Source organism: Danio aesculapii, chromosome 2 (assembly GCF_903798145.1).
Source record: "Danio aesculapii chromosome 2, fDanAes4.1, whole genome shotgun sequence".
In the NCBI taxonomy this organism is placed as follows: Eukaryota; Metazoa; Chordata; class Actinopteri; order Cypriniformes; family Danionidae; genus Danio; species Danio aesculapii.
In genome coordinates, this window is record NC_079436.1 from 16729913 (window position 1) to 16747689 (window position 17777).

Sequence of the window (17777 nt, forward strand, 5' to 3'; positions counted from 1 at the left end):
AGCGGCACCATTTAATGGGCATGCCATTGATCCACTGTCCAGCATGGCTCCTAATAATACTTTCTCTCCTATTTTCACAGGTGTGTAAAATAAACTATCCTGACCCCCAATGACATGAGTGTTTTGATATATAACATTTGATTTATCAGCATAGCTTTCCATCATTTGACGTGCACCCTCAAAATCAGTAACAACCTGGGAGTTACAACAAAGACCTGTACTGCCTCCCTCCGAATACGAGTTCTCTAGTTTCCCTCCATATTATCCCAGACAGTAGCTAGTTTGGGACAGTCACGCTTTGGGTGTCCAGGCAAAAAGCATTCGAAACAAAGCTTTACAGTCATGCAATGTGTTACTGTATTGTGCTTATTGTCATGACACACACTGATGTTAAAGAGTACTAGGCTCCGAATTTTCAGACTGGCTAAATGACAGTATAGGAATGCTCATTGATTTTTGGGAAGCAGGATGTATGGAACTAACATGTCGATCATGCTCATCACTATCCACAATGTGTACTGACGATGTGTTACTCTGTACACGCGCACCAGCATAACCCCTATAATCTCTCTGATAGTCATCAATCCTGCCTTGGATATCTTTAGCTCTCCACTCATGGATGGGTTTGCATCTAAATACACTAGCCAAACTTTGGTCAGGACAATGCCTGATAAACATACGTGTTACTTCTTCACTCATATCATTCAGCCGCTTTCCTTGTCTAACAAGGCCATCATTTGCTAGATCAGCAGTCTTGTTGATCCGAATCCAATAGTCAACTGGATTCTCCCCAGCTCTATGAACAGTAGCATAGAAGTCGGCAAGAGGTAGGCATGACGATGTCTCACTGAAATACTGTAGCAGAATATTATAAATCAGCTCAGGGTTCTGCTTTACATCAATCATGCAATCACTGCACAGACTAATCTGAACAATATCTTTCGCTTTTCCAGCTAGTCTGTTCATGATTTCCTCTGACTGTTCTGAAATGGGGCATTTCTGTTTTCTTTTATATGCCTTGGTCCTGTCAACCCACTCTTTAATGCAATATTTGTCAGATCGATCACCACGAAACGTATCATGTTCCAAACCTACATGTATCGACACTTGTGGAGCTACAGTTGGCACAGACTGTTCTTGTTTTGTCTGAAAACTAGCGTGTTCTGTGGAATCTTTCTGACAATTATTGCTTGCATTCACAAAACCTGCAGATAGTAGTTTTGAAACTATCAATTCTCCGATCTGTGAACCTAACTGGCTCACCATATCAGTGAGGTGTGTATTTGCATCTCTCTCAATATTAGGAGTCGATGTACAAGGGCATTTAGGTGGAGCTTGACCAACAGGAGTATTACATGTTACAAGATTTAACCCATGACCCATACTATGGTCCATGAGAGACCTCGACTGGCCTACCCCCCTTCTGTCATTTTCTCTGTGTACACCACCCCGGGAAGCACCAACAAGCCAACAATCCCTCCCTCTGGGAAAACTGTGAGTTTCCATAGACGTCCCATCCATATCGATATCATAATCTTGTCTTTCAGCCATTATTTACTCAATTATTTTTTCTCTTACAATCATAAAAAAACTAAATAAATGTATTTTAGAAGAAACAGAAAAGAGAGAAAAAGAATAATTATTATCAGTATGTGTGTATCAAAAGCCAGCAGAAGCAATATTTTCACAAAAAAACTAACACTTATCAAAATGCAACTGCCATATTCACGATGACAAAATCAGTGTAAATGTATTCCAAAGTTGATGCTCCAACTGTGCAATGTAACTGTAAGTCAATCATTCAGTGAGTGTGTTTACTGTCTTTGTCCAAAACACCAAAGATCCAAAGAAGCAGCCTCAGAAGTGTTGAGCAGCAACCATGGCCGATCTGCGTCGAGCTGATCAAAGCAATCCTCAAAGTCACGGCACCAGTGTAACGATAGTTAACCTCTGCGTTGTGTTGTGTTGCAATCATCACCAACTTAAAGTAACAAAACCCTCCAAAAGTGATTCTCAGCATCTTTTTATTCTGAGAAACAAACCCAATCACATAACATCACATGTAACAGGGCAATATACTGCAGAAAAAACAGTAGCAGCATCAGCCATCATCTGCTGATCTATTGTTAACATTTTAACAAAACAAATCAACTTATAAAGAATACATTTTCACATACCTGAGAAACAAACCCAAGCACATAACATCACATGTATCAGGGCAATATACTGCAGACAAAACTGAAATAAACAAAAGATGTAAGACAAACAACACTGTCACTTTAAGTGTGGTCTTGCATCATTCCATAATATAATACTTTGATAGCAACATGCGGTTTTTACTATAAGAAACACAAAGCTCAATAATGTTGCATTTCTTAATACATATTCGCTGTTAAAATCTATTAGAAGCATTAAACATTTGTTGACAGCTCATCCATTCTTATATATATATCCAAAATAATCAGGTTACACACTTTAATCACTATATTTTTGCTTCTGTTTTCAGAGCACGCTTACCAGTAGCAGCATCAGCCATCATCTGCTGAACTACGGTAGCTGCGCAAGGACATCTTAAAGAAAAACGCATACATTTCCTTAAACACTAGGGGGCACCAAACTATCAATCATGTGTACTACCTTAATTTCATGTCATTCATCATAATGAATCTCTATTACCACTGTTACACTCACATAAAACAAGACTAGAACATGCAGCCAATGAGAGAACTCATTAACTGCGTGTTCGTCTGACAAGACAAACACAACACTGAAGCACACAATAAAAGCACGCGACCACAATGTAAACACAGAGCCACGTGCTTTGACAACAGACGCAAGACACGAGCACACGATAAGTGAACACCTTACCGTGCGCTCACACAAATGCAACGCGCATGTTTCATCTCAGTGCCAACCAAAACCAACTAGACGGAGACGCTGAGATTGAAACAGTGCAATGCTGACGAAACAACAGAAACAGGAGTACAAGAGCGCGTCCCAATAACGCGCTAACCCCGCGCGCCACATCATGCGGGAGCGCGCACGGTCCACACGCACCTATGACGAAGCGCACCCAGACAATGACAAAACAAGTGCTCGACCCAAGAAAACTCAAGCCAGCACTACAGGACAGGACTGGACGGAGCTAGTGTCCGGACTCTGCCACCAAAACAAGAAGTTACAAGACCAGAGTGGCAGAACCCGGACAGCAAAGGCCTCTAGATTATGTTTATTTGACCAAAATAAAATATGATCACGTCTTGATTTTAATTATTTAATTAGGACAGTAAGGTTTGACTTTGCTTAGATAATAGTCTTGTCACCTAACAAAAATAATGTACAGTATAGAATATAAAGTCATGGTGCAGCGGAAAAAGAATGAATATTGTGTATGACTCCCATGAGCTTGGAGGACTGCATCCATACATCTCTGCAATGACTCAAATAACTTATTAATAAAGTAATCTGGAATGGCAAAGAAAGTGTTCTTGCAGGACTCCCAGAGTTCATCAAGATTCTTTGGATTCATCTTCAATGCCTCCTCCATCTTACCCCAGACATGCTCAATGATGTTCATGTCTGGTGATTGGGCTGGCCAATCCTGCAGCACCTTGACCTTCTTTGCTTTCAGGAACTTTGTGGAGGCTGAAGTATGAGAAGGAGTGCTATCCTGCTGAAGAATTTGCCCTCTTCTATGGTTTGTAATGTAATGGGCAGTACAAATGTCTTGATACCTCAGGCGGTTGATGTTGCCATCCACTATGCAGATCTCTCACACACTCAATACTGAATGTAATCCCAAATCATGATTTTTTCCAAACTTGACTGATTTCTGTGAGAATCTTGGGTCCATGCAGGTTCCAATAGGTCTTCTGCAGGATTGTGATGTTTGTGATGCAGTTCAACAGATGATTCAATGGAAAAATCTACATTCTGACACTTTTCCAAATGATCAACTAGAAGTCAAGTTATTATTTGCTGCTCTTACATTTGGGATCAACGACAAGACTTTTGTCAGGTAGTGCATATTAAGAAACTTACTGTAAATGAGGTTACATACTCGTTTTGTGTTTAAATCGTGGCCATTTTTACATGAATTTGTTAATTTGGAAATTTATTGTGCTAAGCAGAATTTCTGATACATAGCCCTACATTGAGTTCTTAACTGATAGGTCTTGACCAAAAACAATTGTTCAAATGCTGTGATCAAAGTGTCAGAATCAATGTATTTATGGCATAACCCTCATATATCCAATTAATTAGTATCAAACATTTACAGTAGCATTTTCATTGTATAATACAATAGTTGCAATAACAAATGTCTGACTTGAAGTTTCCCAGGTGCACTTGATTTCCAATGGTGGAAAGAGCACTAAAAAATCATTCTCAGGTAAAATTACATTACTTGCTAAAAAGTGTTTTGCAAATAGAGTAGAAGTATCAGTTCCTAATTCAACTCAAAATATGAGTAAAAAGTAGCCCTTCTAAAAGTGCTTAAGATTAGTATTACACTGTAAAGATTGTTCCACCTCATCTCCTGCAAATTAAAAATGCAACTTACATCAGTGCCGTTTTATTTTAGGGTGTTTTTAAGTGTAAATTAAAATGTATAAACCTCATAGTTTATAAATTTAAAATGTGAGATGAATTTAACATGAGAACATGTTTACCCTACAGAAATCAAGTTGAAAAGTTTACATGTGGATTGAAATCTGTGTAACTTAAAAAGTAAATCTAGCTGTGACAACATGTTATGGTCTTTGAACCCTGACTAACAAGCCACAAGTGTCTAGCAACTGGTGTTGCAAACCAAGCTTGTTCAGTACAAATAGAATACATACAGTTTGTCCTGATGTAACATTCAGTAGCACATTTAGCTTAAGTCAATTTGGTGATTTCTGTCTCCATACTGTAAAAATAAAATTTCTAAAATTCACAGAAAAACAAAACAGCAGCTGTGGAGGCTAGTATTTATCCCTTAAATATATAATAGGATCATAAAATGATTTTTTAAATGTTAGGGTAAATTACTTTTTTTTTTTTGTCTCACACCAATGGTTTGAAGCACATAACCCATAATCTGTAATGGCAGCTGTGGTTCCTATTATTTAACCATAAAAATCATGATACAAAAAACCTTAAAGGTAATTTCAAATTTTTTGTTTACTGTATTTAATTAATTTATAGTGTTGCACCAATGTTTTAAAGTACTAATATCTACACAACATATCTTTGTAACAAAGACAAAAACACATTCACAAGTAGGTGTGGATGAAAAAAAGTAATATGGTGAACCAAAGCTCATCACAAACAACTTTTCCCACAAGCAGTGAAGCTTAAAAAGCATACATTTTGGGAAAATAAATTTACGTATATAATAAGAAAACTTAGCTGTTAACCAGGTTGCAGATTTTTACTGTAGAATTGTTACAGTTTACAATTGAAATCAAATACATTTTTTATCTTCTCATAAGTCTTGGGCACTTTTAGTGCTTTTACACTTTGTATATTTGCTGCATTCATAAAGCCTCTGTGTTTTGAGGTTGGTCTGTCTAATGTCATCTCTCTATGTGTGATTTGACTGGATGGGAACTACAGGACTGATTATTCTACTTAGCCAATCACTGCAAATTAAAATAAGGAGTAGTGACTGCAGGCTGAAGAAAAATAACACAGTAAAAATACGGATACAGAACTAAACTTTATGGAAGTAAAAGTACACATTTTTAAAGCTACTTTTTGCGGTATTTACTGTAATATTAAATACTGTGAGGTGTTCTGTTGCTTTGTTAAACAGCAATCATTTTCTTCATCCTGTTTATTTTATTCACAAATTTTTACATAACTTTTTTGACACACAATGGCCGGTTGGGGCAACTAACTAACTACCTGCACATCATTCTGTAGTGTTTCACCATTTTAAGACAAACCAAATTGTTGTTTGTTGTGTTTTATATTCAAGAGTTTATAATCTGGATTTAACTTTTTGGGATCATGTTGACTGTTCTTCTACTTTTATGCCTAAGAGAGTGATTTGGCATGATTTGCCAGATAAGATTTGGCGTGAGACTTGCAATCTCATGCCAGATCTCATGCATGAGTGATCTACATGAGAATGGCTTGTATGCGGCAGTAAACATTTAGAATAGCCTTTCGCATATTTAATAAGCTCTGGTCTCATCTACAGGTTCTCTCTTGGCACTGGGTTGCACCCAGATTGGATGCTAATGTTATTTTTCGTCCATACACACCTTACGGTGACCGTAACTCTGGGATTGCTTCTCATTCCAAAGGTTATTATCATTGTTCTTAAATCTATATTTTGTCTGCAAACAGCTCATGGAGATTACTGCTTTGTTTGTTTTTTTGAGAAATGTTCATAGATTGTTTCATCCTTCACTGCAGTTTTTGTTCACTGGAACTCATGCACGGGAGGATATAGCCACAGAGGCTTATGAAGATGAGCTGGATATGGGTCACTCGGGTTCCTGTCTGAACAGTAGCATAACGTCGGCCTGGAGTGAGCACAGTCTGGATCCTGAGGACATTAGAGTAAGTTTAAAGATAAAAGGATCATTATTGTGATAATATGAGGGAGCATGGTGGCGCAGTGGGTGGTGCTGTCGTCTCACAGCAAGAAGATTGCTGGTTCGAGCCTCAGCTGGGTCAGTTGGCATTTCTGTATGGAGTTTGCATGTTCTCCCCGTGTTCGTGTGATTTTCCTCCGGGTGCTCCGGTTTCCCCCGGTACAAAGACATGTGCTATAAGTGAATTGTGTAATCTAAATTGTCCGTAGTGTATGTGTGTATGTCCTGGTCTTCCAGGTTCGGGGTTGAGTGTGTTGGGCTAACGACCCACCTCGTAAAAATTTGATGTTACGAAGCACCAACATGGTGTGGCTAAATATCAACTTTGATATGACCAGCCCTGGGAGTAAGTACGAATGAAACTATTGTGGACTTTCTGTGGATTTCAACATAATATTTCTTCATTGTGCATATAAGATTATTAACAAAACAAATGTGCTCATTTTATCTGTGAACCTGATCAACTATTGAACTGTAACCTATTTCAACTCTGACCAAAATAAAAGAAATGCAGCCAACAGTCTCAAACATACAGTATATGGATGTGAATGTGGTTGAGAACCACTGACAGAAACAATGTAATAACATTTTAACAATGGTAGTGAGGATGAACTTGGTTTATTTGCATGGTTAAAATGATTTAAATACTATGCAAGTACTATGGTTATTTAAATTATTTATTTTCATTTTAATTCTAACTCCAAATTCTAATTTTACTCTTTAAATATTGAGTTTTTTTTAAAGGTTTGTTACTGTTTTGGTGGTAACTTTATTTTGATCGTCCATTTGAGTATTAGTAGACTGTCTGCTTAATATCTGTTGATATTGCTGCTAAACAGACCTATAGAGATGACCCTAACCCCAACCTACTGTAACAGTCCACTTATAATCTAATAAGAATTCAACAATTCAACAAATGGACCATCAAAATAAAGTGTGACCATTTTGGTTAATAAATATGAATGTACACCTCCATCCCAACTCCAGCTACTTTTAAATGAGCATTGTTAAAATATAAAATATATTAGCAAATGTGCTTGTACAGTGCTCAGCATATATAAGTTCACCCCTCACAAATCTATCTTTTAAATTGATATTTTTAATAGAAAGCTATACAATATTGTATTTGTGCATATACATTAGATTAAACAGTACTGATGTCAAATCTGGACCCTATCTAACAAAATAATGTACAATAATGGTCCATAAACTAGTACACCCAAATTTATATGTTATAGAAAAATATTAAATACAAATTATAAAAAAGAGGAAAAATCAAGAGAAGCAAAATTTTTATTTTAATTTTGTTGGAATTTTGTTGGTTATAATTTGTTTATATAACATTTTGCTTGAATTTAATTGTAATATCTTTCGATTTCTAAATATGTTTGGTGACTAAAATATTATTTTAATAAATATATTTGTTTTGTTTAAATGCCCCAAAATACATTGCCTATATTCACTGAAAAATGGATGAAAATATTCATTTTCAAAATGGGGTGTACTCAATTTTGCTGAGCACTGTAACTAGAGATGTAATGGTATGACATTTTCATATCAGAATTATAGTGACCAAAGTTATCACGGTTGTGAATATTATCACGATTTTGTTACAATTAAAAAAGTAGTATCACACATGCTTAAGGCCATCGACAAAATATTGTATCTGAAAATGAACAAGCAACAAAATAAATTTGCAGCTTTATCCGGTTTCCTGCATTTTATATTAGATTTTTGATGCTTTTTATTATTTCATGGCCATTGTTAGTTGTGTGTTTTATTGGTAGATTTGTTTTATTTATTGTATTGTTTGTTAAAGCTGCACTTGGAAACTACCTCAAAAGGCATTTACATTTACATTGTTTTTCACTAAATTGCATGCATCAAGACAAAAAGGTTATGCGATATGGCAAAAAAATCAGATTGCCTTTTTTTTGACAGATATTGCAAATTTCACAAAATACCCTTAATAGTGTGCACACATTTTAAATGAAAGAATATAAATGATTTTAAGTGTATGTAAAAATAAATATTCGTTAACTGTAAACATGCATTTTCATTGCAGCCTTTCGTAATTAGATAATTGCAATGTTACAGGAGTACCATGAGTTTTCAAAATCCCAATGAGCAATAACAGTTTTAAAATTGAAAATGTAAAAAGCCCGAAAATTTACTATGGTTTCCCTTTAAACTGGTAATTGTGCAACTTGTAACCCATTAGTTTCCCATCAGGTTCATTCTTTTTTTTCATGTCATGCAATGCAAGAAAGAAACCAATGAGGTTGTGATGGGTTGGCGGGGCCGAGAGCCGTGGGAACAAAACGAGGCAGGCGCATGAGTGAGAACACGAAGCACCTGTGGTGCACACAGGCCTCGAGTCCCGCAAAGGAGCTCTGGAGCAGAGAACTGATAAAATTTAAAGAACTTATTAAAGAGAAAAACAAACAAAGAGACGAACTGAAAACAAGCACAACATAAACGTAAATTATACATTTAATAATAATAAAAATTATATAAATATAATCCGAAGCTCCTACGCAGGACTTGTTTCGTTTCCACGGCTCTTGGCCCCACCCCCTCACCATCCTCTATTCTCAGATTTAGAATTGTTGAAGAGTTTTGAGTGAATAGACTTCAGTGGAAGCACAAACAATTCTCAGATTTCAAAATATCTTCATTTGTATTATAAGGATTAATGAAAGTCTTGAGTTTTTAGAAAGACAAAAAGTTGAGTGCCAAAATGATGATGATTTGCGTTGAACTAATCATTTAGTAAACCTGGTCCTGGAGTAGGGTCTGTCTGCAGACTGTAAGACAGCGGCGAAACATGAAGGGGCTTTAGGCATAACTTGTAGTACATTAGAGGCGTAACTTAAAGTCATGGAGATATGTCAAAACTATGTTGTCAGCAAGATGTTGCTGTACATTCATTATTAATGTCTACAACTACTCCACACCTATACCCAACCATCACAGTTATTACTGTCTACACCTACCACAACTCTAAACCCAACCATCATTGTTAATAATGTCTACACCTTCCCCAAACCTAAATCAAACCATCAGTTATTAACGTCTATACCTACCACAACCCTAAGCTCAACCCTCACAGTTATTAAAGTCTGCACCTTCTCCAAGCCTAAATCCAACCATCAGTTATTAATGTCTACACCTTCCCCAAACCTAAACCCAACCATCATGGTTATTAACGTCTATACCTAGCACAACCCTAAACCTAACCATCATAGTTATTAATGTCTACAGCTTCCCCAACCCTTAACCCAACCATCACAGTTATTAATGTCTATACCTTCTCTGCACCTTAACCCAATTTTCACAGTTATTAATGTCTATACCTACTACAACCCTAAGCTCAACCCTCACAGTTATTAAAGTCTGCACCTTCTCCAAGCCTAAATCCAACCATCACAGTTATTAATGTCTATACCTTCCCCAAACCTAAACCCAACCATCATGGTTATTAACGTCTATACCTACCACAACCCTAAACCTAACCATCATAGTTATTAATGTCTACAGCTTCCCCAACCATTAACCCAACTATCACAGTTATTAACGTCTATACCTTCTCTGCACCTAAACCCAATTTTCAGTTATTAATGTCTATACCTACCACAACCCTAAGCTCAACCCTCACAGATATTAATGTCTGCACCTTCTCCAAGCCTAAATCCAACCATCACAGTTATTAATGTCAACACCTACCTCAACCCTTAACCCAACCATCATAGTTATTAACGTCTACACCTTGCCCCACCCTAAACCCACCCTTCGCAGTTTTTAACATACACCCATGAGCTGCAGAGGCTTTCATACTTGACACACTCGCCATTATACTATTATTTGCAACCACAAGGGGCAACACTGAGTAAGCTAACTGGTTCAACGGGATCTCAATAACTGCATGTTACGCCTGTAAATCCCCATGCTTTGCATTTTTTATGTCTTTTTACTATTATTAATATTATTTTTACATCTGCAAAGAATAAGGTGAAAACCATAACTGTGTAATCTGTGTGTGCTATTTGTCTTTGTCAGGAGGAGCTGAAGAAGCTCTATTCCCAACTGGAGATCTATAAAAGAAAGAAGATGCTGGCCAATAATCCTCACTTACAGAAAAAACGCAGTTCCAAGAGGGGGCTTGGCCGGACACTTATGCGGCGTATCACAGAAATACCTGAAACTGTGAGTCGCCAGTATAGCCGGGAAGATAGGGATGGCAGTGACCATGGGAGTAACAGAAGTACATTGAGGAGAAACCCCTTTGACCCATCTCACGCTGGCAAGTCAAGGGAAGAATCTCTGAAGAGCAAGATGTTCTCACTCAAGAGATCTCATAGCTACGATCATACACACGACCAAGGTGGACAAACCAATGGGGTGCCTGGAGACAAAATGGAGAATTCCACAACTGAGGCATCTCTGCTTGACACCTTGATGGGGAGGAGGTCCAACAAGAAGAACCCTGAGGTACCAAAGGTGGAGTTAACCGAATCTACAGAATCAGTGCCATTAGTGTGCAAATCCGCCAGTGCGCATAACCTAGCAGCAGAAAAAAAGCCTGTACATCTTCGGACCTCAATGTTGCAGAAGTCACTCTCTGTCATTGCTAGTGCCAGAGAAAAGACACTAGGCATTGCAGGGAAGACTCACAGTGTGGAAGACGCCAATAAGAAGGCTCTCAAAGCAAGGGAAGGCACAGCACTTTCAGAGGTTGATGAATCCCCTGAGTGTTTACCAAAAATGATCATCAGCCAATCGGTTGAGTACACCAAAACGCCTAGTAAGATGGGTATCATGAAGCAGCAAGTGAGCGGCAGTCAGCCCTCCATTTGTTCAGAACCAGGGAAGAGCAAGGACCTTTACGACCTCTCTGAGGTCTGCCCTTGGGAAGTGGAGGAGTTACCAACTCCATCAGAAGGCAAGTCCCAGAAGCATGTTTCCATTGCCCCCAATGAAACCACCACAATTCACGACAGCAGTGCAAAAAGTGGACACAAGTCTCAACACAAACAAAAAGGCTTGGGCCAATCTCCGTCAAATCGCCATCGCTCCAGAGATAAGACTGGGGAAAGGGATGAAGGGAGAAAACCCAAATCCCCTCTCAATCTCACTACTCACAAAGATGCAAGTGTGTGGAACTTTGAGGATCCATCGCTCCAAGCAATGGACACTGCGGGACTGTCCCCTGAGAGAATCAGTCGCAAGAAAAGTGTCACCCCAACAGACGGAAAGCCCAAGATTTTCCTCTCAGATATCTCCAAGTCCACTGGAAGCCTTTTGCAACCTCCAGCTCTCATGGTGGATATCTGCCCTTGGGATTATGATCCTCCCCTGTCCCCCAACCAAGACAAAATATATAGCCCCACACATCATTCAAAGAGAAGAGATTCTTCCTCAAAAAGAAAAGGATGCTCTTCTAAAGAGAAAGCTTTGAAGCATAAAGAGGATGACAAACGAAGCTCTAAAAGTAAGGAGCGGAGAAGCTCCTCGAGCAGAACCTCTGAAAAACGACGTACAAGCCAATCATCAGAGGGTGATCAAGCTGCAATGGTGGCATCCGGCAGGAGGAGGAGCTCGACTAGAGACACCTCTTTCAGCAGCAGTAAGCGTACTGAAGTTTGCCCCTGGGAGACAGAGGCACTATCAAGTGTTACCCCACATGATAAAGATCCTCCATCGACTGAAAACCACACAACCCAAACACCACCCACTTACCTCAACATGGCTGACGTTTGTCCATGGGACTATGATGAGAAGTCAGGAAAAAGTGCATGACACTACACTCACAATATTAGACCATTTCAGCAAGGTTTCTGAGATGGCAGATTCCATATTTAAAAATTAAGACCCGTTCACACCAAGAGAGTTAACTCTAATGATAATTTAATTAAGTCCACACTGCAGTTATGTTGTCTACTGCTTAAGTACTCAAGGTCCTTAAAAAGGGAAATCTGATTGGCTGTCAGTGTTTTTATCAGTCTGCAGCTGAAATCTTTTTTTTTTCCTGAAAGTGATTGCAGTTATATAAATCCTCTGTGTCAATATTGTTATGACTGTAGTGTGACTTTGTTATTCTCATAAAATTAGAACAGTCTATTGTTATAGTTATTGTACTTGGTGTAAACGGGCCTTTATCCCTTTCTTCATGCCTGTTAAGTTCTTTTATGTGACATCTTTTATTTTATTTGTTAATTGTTTTTTTTTTGATAATTCAGTGGCTCTCCTAATGGCACATTTTAATTAGGATGTTGAAACAACAGTTCCATACTGAATTAGAATTCCAACAATATTTTTGATGAATGTTTTGTTACTAAGAACCAGAGACCTCAAAAGGAAAATAAATGAGATAAAAAATAAATGTATTAGAAAAAATTAATAATGAAGTAATTAAAATACCACAATGGGATTACAGTTTAATCAATTTTAAAAATAGTTTTTAAGGTTCATACAGAACTCAAGCCCCACCCATTTACTGTGCGTGCAGACTCGGGAAAATTTGAACCCCCGACCCTGCCCAAAAACACTAGAAAGAAAAAGAGGAAGACAAACTCTCTAGCAGATCTCAGTTGAATCATGTCACAAAGACGCTGTGCTCTGAAGTGTGAGGGAAAGTTAGTGTTATTTTCCCTACTAGTCAGTTATAGGGGTCAGTGGTTGAAGTAATTTTTGCAAAAATACCTCAGCATTATAGCCCCAGCCTTGTTTTTACAGAATTGAAATTACAGGTGTTTTCCGGTAGAAATAACAAAACGGTAGGGTGGCGGGAGATGGATCTGAAATACGGGACACTCCCGGGAAAAACGGGAGTGTTGGCTGGTATGCTCACATATAAACTCTGCACTCTGACTTTTTCAAAATTCTCATTGGTGCCATGGTGGGCATTTCTCTCTGTCTCGCGCTTCATGCAGGCGACCAATCACAACAGACTTGGTCATCGGACCAATCAGTGCAGATTAGCATAGCGCTAAAGAGAGATTTGGAAACAAATGAACTGCTGAACAAATCATATGGGAGTCATTGGGATAATTAGGTAAAATAAATGCACATTATTGGACAATGAAAGTGTTTTTGGACCGTGCATGCATATCAGCCTGTTGTTGGAGACCCCCAAAACCAAAATATGATCCTTCTTAATGCATAAATTATTTGGTTAAAAATATCATAACTGAATCCACCCTTCGGATGTTTTTTTTTTTTTTTATCAAATAGATCCCAGTCTGAGTTCAAAATTTTGAATAACCCAAAAGGCAGGTTTGACCCAAATCACATCTAAAATTGGATTACATAGCCTGACGTTCTGTTACTTTTGAAAAAGCCATTTCCAAGATTTGATCCAATCTGTGATCCAAAATCTCACTTCATTACTTTTGAAAAACTGGGCCCTGTACATTGTACATGTTAGTGAATTAGTAGATGTAACATCAATGGTTAAAATATCTGATTAAATAGTTTTTTTTTTCCAAAAAAGAGTGGTTATGGGGAAAAACTGAGGCAAGTTGAGCATGAAAAATGCAATTCAAATACCAAATGGTATAAAGGTGTTCTTACAACAGCATTTAATAGGAGATAAAAATGGCTCATCTTACCTCATGCCTTTGTTTTCTGTCTTAAACTAATAAAATACACAAAAACTTTTATAAGTTACAAGTATTCACCTAGTGCTCACTTGAAGTGAGAATGATCAACAGTATTTAGATATGGCTTTTAAAAATATACAGTATGCCATAAAGCTCATAAAATGGCAGTTTAATATATTACATAGCAAACGTTTCATTTATTTATTTATTTTGGGGGGTTGGGGTGGTATATTATGGGGTATTTTTCATATGCATGGGTTGAGACATGGTCTAAAACAGGGGTGTCCAAACTCGGTCCTGGAGGGCTGGTGTCCAGCTGAAATTAGTTCCAGCTTGCTTGAACACACCTGCCAGGAAGTTTCTAGTGCATCCGGAAAGTATTTATAGCGCTTCACTTTTTCCACATTTTTTACAGTGCACCCGGAAAGTACTCATAGCACTTCACTTTTTCCATTTTTTTTATGTTACAACCTTATTCCAAAATGAATTATATTAATTTATTTCCTCAAAATTCTAGCAGCTTTTTCAGCAGCTTAATTGGAATTTACTTGTGGTAAATTCAGTTGATTGGACATGATTTGACATGATTGGACATGAAGGCATACACCTGTTATATAAGGTTTCAGGGTTGACGGTACGGGTCAAAGCACAAATCAAGCATGAAGACAAAGGAATTGTCTGCTGCTCTGAAAGTTCCAATGAGCACAGTGGCCTCCATCATCCGTAAGTGGAAGATGTTTGGAACCACCAGAATACTTCCTAGAGCTGGCTGGCCATCTAAGCTGAGTGATTGGGGGAGAAGGGCTTAGTCAGGGACTAAGCTCCAGCGTTCTTCTGTGGAGAGAGGAGAACCTTACAGAAGGGCAACCATCTGAGCAGCAATCCACCAGTCAGGCTTGTATGGTAGAGTGGCCAGACGGAAGCCACTCCCCACCTGGAATTTGCCAAAAGGCATCTGAAGGACTCTCAGACCATGAGAAACAAAATTCTCTGGTCTGATGAGACTAAAATTGAACTCTTTGGAGTGTGAATGCCAGGTGTTACCTTTGGAGAAAACCAGGCGCCACTCATCACCAGGCTAATACCATCCCTACAGTGAAGCATGGTGGTGGCGAAATCATGCTGTGGGGACGTTTTTCAGCAGCAGGAACAGAAAGACTAGTCAGGAGAGAGAGAAAGATGAGTGCAGCAATGTACAGAGACATCCTGAATGAAAACCTGCTTCAGAATTCTCTTGACCTCAGACTGGGGTGACGGTTCATCTTCCAGCCGGACAATGACCCAAAGCACACCAGCAAAATATCAATGGAGTGGCTTCACAAGAACTCTGTGAATGTCCTTTAGTGGCCCAGCCAGAGCCCATAGCTAAGTCCTATTGAACATCTCTGGAGAGATCTGAAAATGGCTGTACACCGATGCTTCCCACCCAACGTGATAAAGCTTGAGAGGTACTGCAAAGAGAAATGGGGAAAAATTAACAAAGTCAGGTGTGCCAACCTTGTGGCATCATATTCAAAAAGACTTAAGGCTGTAATTGCTACCAAAGGTGCATCAACAAAGTATTGAGCAAAGACTGTAAATACTTATGCACATGTGATTTATCAGTTTTTTTTCTTTTAATAAATTTGCAACAATTTCAAAAAATCTTTTTTCACATTGTCATCAGGGGGTATTGTGTGTAGAATTTTGAAGAAATAAATGAATTTAGTCCGTTTTGGAATAAGGCGGTAACATAAAAAAATGTGGAAAAAGTGAAGCGCTATGAATACTTTCCGTATACACTGCAGTAAGAGCTTGATTAGCTGGGTAAAGTGTGTTTGATTAGGGTTGGAGCTAAACTCTCCAGGACAACAGCCCTCCAGGACAGAGTTTGAATAACCCTGGTTTAAAATGTTTCAAACATTCCTTTCTGTCAAAAATAACCAATGAATGGCAAAGACCAGACAACTGTACACCAGCAGAATGCAATTTTATTTCGTGGTTTGATTTTTTTCGGTGAAACATTTCCATCAGTAATTGCATGAATGCAAGTAGAACCAAGCTACTGTTTTAATCTGTGTTGAATATTGACAGAACTGCTTATTAAAGCATTCGTTTGATCACTGCATGGGTACACTTATATGTTGCATTGTTGTTGGTACAGGATTGTTTTCCCCCCACTTTTAATTCTTCTTGACTTCTGTTCTGTTGTGATTTGTATCAGTATCTTCTGTCTTCTGCCACCCTATTGGTGATTGTTGCATCATTGTATACAAAGTCACATTGGCTCTTGCATGACAGTAAGTAAATCTGTCCTTCTACTGCACATTACAATCTTTATCAGCAGGAGTGTTGTGAATCTATTGAATATCTTAAAAAAATACATTCCTAACTTCAATTTTATGCAGTTGTTCTTTTCAAAGGAAATCCACTCCAGGAACATTTCTATTGTAAATATATATATTGTGTGTTTATATGTGATAGCATGTACATACAAGACTTCCTGCAATAAATATACCGTGTTCTCATTTTACTGGTCTGCTTTATGATTCTCATCATATGCTCATATGCTGATTGTTTGTCTTCTAAATCAATCTAAAACATTTGTGGGGATTTTCTCTTCTCAATACTCATTAATAAAATCACCAAAAAAACAAGGAAAGGCAAGGGAAGTTTACTTATGTAGCACATTTCGTAGACAATAGTAAGTGAATGAGCTTTACATAAACAACAATAAAAGAAACAAGAAAATAAAAATGATTAAAATAATTAAAAACAGATTAAAGTGTGTTTAAACAGGTTTTAAAGCAATGAAAAAGAAAAGAAAGACATAATAGTGTGATCTTTTAGACGCAGCACAGTGGTCATTCACTAAAGGCAGAGCTAAACAGATGTGTTTTAAGTCTTGTTTTGAATGTGTCTAATGTTTGAGCGCATCTGATTATTGAGACTCGAGTGAACAGTTCGCTCGGCGCCACATTTTGATTTGAGTTGATTATGAATCACTCTGAAAAGATTTTGTCTGAAACTGGTACGACTGTACAGACATCTTTATGATCCGTCCATGCGTGACCATGGCATACCTGTCAACCCTCCCATTTCCCAGGATTCTCGCGTATTTTACAGTTTTATCCCGCTATCATCCCATAAAGGTATTTTCCCATATTTTCAATCTTTCTATGAAGGGTGGCAATAAACATTAAAGAGCCAATCCTTCCTATATGCAACCCATACAGCCGAAACACCAGCGGATACACCTTGCACGTAAATGTGAATCTATTTTGTGCTTTTATTTCATTTAGGGATGAAAACACTTTGAAATCAATGTAAAAACGGCGCGAATCCCTTCCTTTTTATTACAGGTGCCGTCGCTCCTCAAAAGTGCGTGACTGTCAGCTGACGCACTCCATACTAATAAATAAATGCTGTTTCCCAAACGGATTCTGTACATACGATTTGAAGCGGAGTGAATGTCTGGGTTTTGGGTGCGTATTTAAACAGATATATACACAATTCATCATAATAACATCTAAAGATGTTGATCTTGGTGGGTTTTCTTTCAAACACAACTTATTTAGTCCTAAATGAGCATAAAAAGTTAGGAAAACAA

General features: G+C 38.0%; 1 protein-coding gene across 1 annotated transcript in view; it reads left to right on the plus strand.

Annotated features, from left to right (window-relative positions):
- gpr158b (G protein-coupled receptor 158b) overlaps window positions 1-16680 on the plus strand; it is a 191198-nt gene extending 174518 nt beyond the window's left edge. The window contains exons 9-11 of the mRNA XM_056473748.1: window positions 6188-6293; window positions 6406-6552; window positions 10647-16680. Of these exons, the coding sequence (XP_056329723.1) occupies window positions 6188-6293; window positions 6406-6552; window positions 10647-12386 (1993 nt within the window). The 3' untranslated portion in view covers window positions 12387-16680. The remainder of the gene's footprint in view (window positions 1-6187; window positions 6294-6405; window positions 6553-10646) is intronic.
- The last annotated feature ends 1097 nt before the right edge of the window (window positions 16681-17777 follow it).